This window comes from Neophocaena asiaeorientalis, unplaced genomic scaffold (genome assembly GCF_003031525.2).
Source record: "Neophocaena asiaeorientalis asiaeorientalis breed wild unplaced genomic scaffold, Neophocaena_asiaeorientalis_V1.1 scaffold540, whole genome shotgun sequence".
Taxonomy (NCBI): domain Eukaryota; kingdom Metazoa; phylum Chordata; class Mammalia; order Artiodactyla; family Phocoenidae; genus Neophocaena; species Neophocaena asiaeorientalis.
The window spans coordinates 5394812-5400964 of record NW_020172141.1 but is presented as its reverse complement, the minus strand read 5'-3'; the positions used below and the strand labels follow the sequence as shown (position 1 = coordinate 5400964).

The 6153-nt window shown below is 60.9% G+C and overlaps 1 protein-coding gene across 1 annotated transcript in view; it reads left to right on the top strand.

Moving 5' to 3' along the window:
• Window positions 1–1491: 1491 nt before the first annotated feature.
• Window positions 1492–6153, top strand: part of DRC3 (dynein regulatory complex subunit 3) — a 20518-nt gene continuing 15856 nt past the window's right edge. Inside the window, exons 1-2 of the mRNA XM_024752824.1 lie at window positions 1492–2249; window positions 4847–4963. Of these exons, the coding sequence (XP_024608592.1) occupies window positions 2093–2249; window positions 4847–4963 (274 nt within the window). The 5' untranslated portion in view covers window positions 1492–2092. The remainder of the gene's footprint in view (window positions 2250–4846; window positions 4964–6153) is intronic.

The following is a 6153-nucleotide window of genomic DNA, read 5'->3' as shown; positions in this document are numbered from 1 at the left end:
TAAAGAGTTGTATAATTGTCTGATTCAGGTCTGAAACAGAGGTAAGGAGATCAGTTTTATTCACAGCACGTAGTGACTACTCATTACACGTATGTGGACTAAATGAATGATCTTAAACAAATATAGGAGGGAAGAGTTACCCATCTTTTACAGGTGGGAGGTCAAAGGCTTGGAAGGCGAAGTTAGTTGCCAAAGGATGCAAGTCCTGGGCTTCCCTGGTGGCGCAGTGGTTGAGAGTCCGCCTGCCGATGCAGGGGACACGGGTTCGTGCCCCGGTCTGGGAAGATCCCTACATGCCGTGGAGCGGCTAGGCCTGTGAGCCATGGCCGCTGAGCCTGTGCGTCCGGAGCCTGTGCTCCACAATGGGAGAGGCCACAACAGTGAGAGGCCCACACACTGCAAAAAAAAAAAGGATGCAAGTCTTGCCCTTGTGTGTGTAACAAACACAGCCATTCCACATCACTCGGTGATTGTTGGGCCTGATGGAAAGCAGGCTTGACCTGTCACAGGGGCCAGACCCTGGTGGGGTGGGAGTGAAGAGAAGTCAGCCAAAGTTTTGAAATCAGAGTTAAGCATCCTTTCCCAAAGTACAGCACTTTTCTTTAAAAAAAAAAAAAAAGCACAAACACTTTCAGGTAACATCTGCTAAATGCAGCGCGTTAAAATTTCCCCAAAGACAAGTTGGTGTCAAGTTATATGAAATCTCAGAAAAAATTGTTTCAGAGGACGGGGAGCTGGAGGACTGGAAACGTCCTCGGGAGTTGAGTCAGTCACACTAAGGGGATTAGGAGGAAAGACCGCGTGAAAGTTAAAGGCCCTGGGACCATGGGTCATGGACACTCCAGAAACAGGAGATGCATATTTGCATAAGCTGCACGGCACGGGGAGGGGAGGTGGGCAGTCTTGGAGACCAGGTGCAGGATGGCTAGGCCTACCCTGGTTCGTGGGGTGTCCCCAGTAGCGCTCGGTGGAATGAAAGGCAGAACGCGGGGCTGCCCAGCATCAGGGACCAGTGGGGCAGGGAGGCCTGGCTGTGGGGACGCAGGGGCCAAGGCAGAAGGTGAAGCCAGCAGGGAGGTGAGAACGGGGTGGAAAGTAGGGGGAGAACTGAGTTTGCAGAGGGTTTGGAGGCAGAATCGGGGAGTTTCCGGTGGCGCGCGCCCTCCTGCAGGGTCCAGCCCTTCTGGGTGTTCTCACTAAGACGGCTGGCAACGATGAAGTGAGGTCAGGCTGCCCAGGGCCACGGCTCTGTCCGGCCACGAACAGCAGCCCAGGTCCACCCATGACTGACCCACCCCACAGACCCCCCTTAGCGTCTCAGCCAGATCTCTTTGGACCATTAGCAACAGACACCTCCTGGGGTTAGTTTAAGGAAAAGAGGATTTGATGTGCGAAGTCAGGACACTCCCGGGGCCTGGGGTCGGGACAGGAGGGGCCAGGAAGCCAGCGAGGAGAAGGCAGCCTCTGTGTCAGTCTGTCCATCCTTTCACCTTTATTGCTGGATCAGATTCCCATCTCTGCTTCTGTCTGTCCGTCTGCCCCAGGCCCTCTTACTCTCTCACTCACCATGCACCTGGCCAGCTCTGATGGGCACTTTGTCCTCCGGCCGCAGCTCACGTCTCTTGGGGGGGAGGGGGACACGAATGATCAGCTTGGGTTGGTGTCCACCAGTGGCCACACACTGGGCAGCTGTGGTTGAGAGCGGGGAGCTTACAGACATGGCCACCTGGAGGGGGTGAGGCTCTCAGGGAAGGGGGGCCTCCGAGGATTGTGGTCGGTGGTTGGTGCCAAGAAACCCGACGAGGGCAGGCGCAGAAAGCCAGAGGCCTGAGGTGGCCACGGCTGTGCGCGCAGCTGAGCTCCACAGGCTGAAGAGAGCCGTGTGGACACCGGGGCCGGGGTGGTGACACAGCCTGCTCGTGGGGCCAGGTGGGCGGGGGTCCAGAGAGGCCCCGGAGCAGCCCGGGTACAGCAGCCAAGGGCGGGAGGGGGCCGCCTTCAGAGTGCCGTGGAAGGACCCCAGCCAGACCCCGCCCTCAAAGGGAGGCAGGAGCAGCAGCCTGGGCGAGGGACGTGGTGTTTTCCAGGGAGGATGAACCGGCTGTGCAACATGGAGCCCAGGGTGATGGATGATGAGATGCTCAAGCTGGCCGTTGGGGAGCAGGGCCTGCGAGACGAGGCCAGGCGGCTGGCCAAGCAGGAGGGCATCCTCTTCAAGGACGTCCTGTCCCTGCAGCTGGACTTCCAGAGTGCGTATCCTGGGTGGGGCGGGGCAGGCGCAGGGGTCCCCGATTCCATGCGTGGGCCGTGGCCCGCGGTCACATTCGGGCTGCCTGGGTCGGAAGGTGCGGTACCAGCACGGGCGGTTTTAGAGCCTGATGCCGAGTGTGGGTAGCACTTGAACAGCCACAACATCCCCAATTCTGAGTAAGAACAAAGCAAGGTAACATCGTCCCGTTCCAAGTCTTAAGTGACCCCCAGAGGCCACGCTGGTCCCCAAAGGTGGGGGGACCTAGGACGGTGGTCCACGTGGCCAGGAAGGTGCGGGGTCGGGGGAGGGCCATGTGCTGGGGGAGCAGCTTCAGAGGAGGGACTGGAAACAGAAGGGGGGGTCCCCTCCAGGTCACAGGACAGCCTGGGGGGAGATGTGGCTTGGGATCAGGCAGGACCTCAGCACCCCACCTGTGAACCGGGGTGACCGGAATCCGTGTCTCAGGCGCTGGCTGGGAAGATGAGACCAGACGGCACAGGCCCAGTGCCCGGCTCACTAAAGGAGGCCCGCGAGTCAGGCGGAGGGTATAGGTGAGGAAGCAGGACGGGTGGGCGGGGGTCCCGTGACCCCTCATGTCCGGTCACAGCAGAGGGACCGGGCTGATTCACGCTCCTGCTGTGTCCTGGGCCTCCACGCTGGCCTGCCGGGTCACCCAGTGACCATGAGGGGCTACTGAGTCAGCCCTGGGATGTGGTGTGCACGGCAGGCCCGGCCCGGCCTCACGGAGCCCGCAGGCCGCCCAGAGCAGGGAGGGCCCTGAGGCTCTCGGCGGGAAAGGGCTAAAGGGGAGGCGGAGTGGTCTTCAGACCTTCTGCTGCCCCGCCCCCACTACATAGCGGATGCCTGTCCCGTGCAGGGCGCTGCTCTGCGCACCAGGGACTCGTGGAGCTGACCTTCGAGGGAGGGGGACACATGCGCTGTTGAAAGAAGTAGAGGCAAGAGAGGAGAAAAGGGGAGTGGGATGCAGTGTGGTCGGGCGGGGATCAGCTAGTATCAGCCTCGGGGGCCGAAAGAAGGCGTCTGGCTCTGAGTGAGTGAGGCAGGAGCCCAGGGAGGTCCTGAGCAGAGGAGGGACAGGGAGCCGTGACAACAGGCTGCACCAAGCCGGTGGCAGCAGAGGCAGGTCCCGTGTCTGTGTTGAAGATTGAATGGGCTTTTTGGGCAGCCCTGTCATGCTGTCAGATACATCTGGCTCTTTCGTGTCGTTCGGGCTCTTCCACGTGAACTGCTGAGGCCTAGAGCAGAGCCAGCACACAGGTGCGCCAGGCAGGGCGCCCAGGAGTGGGGGAGCCGCCCAGGGCTGGTGTCTGCACGGTCAATCACAGCCAAGGCCGTCGGTCTAAGGCCAGGGCCAGAGAAGGAAAATCCAGACCAGGAGATCCGGGGGCGGGGCTGGGCCTTGCCCCAGAAGCACAGGTGGGGCTGCTGTCATTCCAGGAAACGTGACCACAGAGCTGGGGAACAAACTCCATCCCAGGCAGCCCTGGGGACCGGGAGGGACAGGGCCCTGGGTCAGAGAAATGCTGCCCACCACCCCCCCACCGAGACCCAGCTTGCGGTGGGCAGCTGGGAGGGGTGCCTGCCTGTCTGAATAAATGTTGAAACGGCTGCCCCGAATGTGTGGCTATTAAGGGCTTTTTTCTTTTTTTTTTTTTTTTTTTTTTTTTTTAGGGGTTTTTTTTTTTTTTTTTTTTTTTTTTACTCCTTTCACTTCTATATTATTTCAGTTCTTTTAATGGGCATACTCTAACTTTATGTTTTGGGAATCATTACAGAAGCAAACATAGAAAAAGGGGCATGTAAACAACAGCTCTCTGTGGTTTCTAAGAGAACCGGGGACAAGGTCAGGCCTCTAGAGTTTTACACACACAGTGTGTGCTTGTCACACTAAGCATTACTCAGAGCTCCTGGCAGCCGAGACAGAGACCAAGCTCCGCCTGGCTCAGGAGCAAGGGGATGGGTCGGCTGCCTGGCCGGGGTGGGGCGGGGGGGTCTTCAGCGGCCGTGGGGTCAGGCACTTCAGTGACGTCAGGATCTGCCTCTGTGGGGCGATTCATCCCCTCCCTGTATGTGGACATTCGGGGCCTCATCCTCGGGCACTGGCACGGCGTGTGATTCCAGGTGGAGACATTGCAGGGTCAGTGGGCACAGACATTAACTATTTCCGTCCATGTGGCCAGAGCACCCTCCAAACGGCTCCACTAGTTGACTGGCCACCCCTGCAGCCTCAGTTCTATTTGTCACCCTGGGGGGCCCTGCCCGTGCCCTGTGTCCTGAGCCCAGGTGTTCCGAGGGGGGGCCCTGTGAGTTCCCGCCCTGGAGGGCCTGCCCCCCTCCACCCTGCGCGGGCCCACCCGGCCCTGTGGTGGCCCCGGACGGCAGCACCAACAGGGACCCCGAGCTCCGCAGAGCTGGGCCCACACCTCCAGGGCTCCCTGCGCTCCGGGGAAGGCAGCGGGGCTCTGGGGCCTCTCCCACGGTCAGCATCAGTCATCCAGCCCCCAAGACCCTGGAACTATATCCTAACCCCGACCCGGGCCAGAACCAGCCAAAGCGTGTCCAACATCGTTTCAGATATCCTCCGCATCGACAACCTCTGGCAGTTTGAGAACCTGCAGAAGCTGCAGCTGGACAACAACATCATCGAGAAGATCGAGGGCCTGGAGAACCTCACACGCCTGGTCTGGCTGGGTGAGGCCCCCGCGCGCCCCCCAGCCCCCAGGGACGCCTCCCGAGGCTGCCCCCCGGTAAACTGCCCTGCCAGCCGCGTGGCGGCCCCGGTGCAGCAGGAGCTCCATCTGCCGGGAGCAAGGAAGCCTGGGCCTGCGCTGGGCAAAGCTCAGCACGTATGTGCTTGGACACCGCAGGGCAGAACATCTGCCCCAGCTGTCAAACCTCCCAGTCCGGAGGGCTCATGGCAGCAGCCTGGACTCCGTCTAGGTACTCTAGACTCAGGGTGACAGATAACTGAGGGCCCTGCTATCTGGGGGGCCCAGATCAAACGAGAACTAACCATCCCCGTGCTAGTGTGCGCTGAGCGCTTTCTACCTGCTAGGCACGGCCCGTGCGCTTTCCGTGTGAGGCCTTCTAACTGCACAGCGACCCCACTGTAGATGGGAGCAAACTGAGGTCACAGCGAGCAGGGGGCTGCCTGACTCCAGGGGTCCAGCCCTCACTGCCAAGGCGGCAGGGGCTTTGCCGAACTGCGTCCACCTGCCGGCCTCGGGCGGCACCCTCACGTCTGGCAGTGGGCACCTAACGAGGGGCGGGGCCAGCTGGGAACTCCCGAACCCACTGAGAGGGCTTCTTTGGCCCTCCCAGCCACCCTAGGGGCTCCAGAGGCCAGGGCACCGCCCAGAGCTCTGTGACCGAGACGCAGCAGAGCTGGGACGAGACCCACACCTGTCTGATCCCAAAGCCACATCCCCTCCATCCTGTCAGGCTGCTTCCCAATACAGGCAACCTGGGGCATCGAGGTCCCTCCCAGCTTGCAGGACACTCAGCTGTGGTTGTGAGGACGGCCACCAGACCACAGCAACCCCCCCGAGGCAGGATTACAGTGTCATCTCACGGGTGCAGAGGCTGAGGGGCTGGTGGACTTGGAGCCGCACGTACCAGCAGCAGAGCAGCCCAGAGCCAGGTCCCCTGACTGCCTGGCCCAGGTCTCACCCAGACAAGCCCTCCTGGCAGCCCAGCACCCATTAATGCTGAGTCCCGGGCTCGGCGGCCCACCTGCACCACCAGGAGCTGGAGGAGGAGAGGGGGCGGGTCAGCCTAGACCCTGAGCCTCACCCCCTCTAAAGGCCCTGCTTTTAGGCAAGAGCTCCCAGGCCCTGCAGTCTCGCAGACATAAAACAAGGGTCACAGGTCCCCGTGAGATG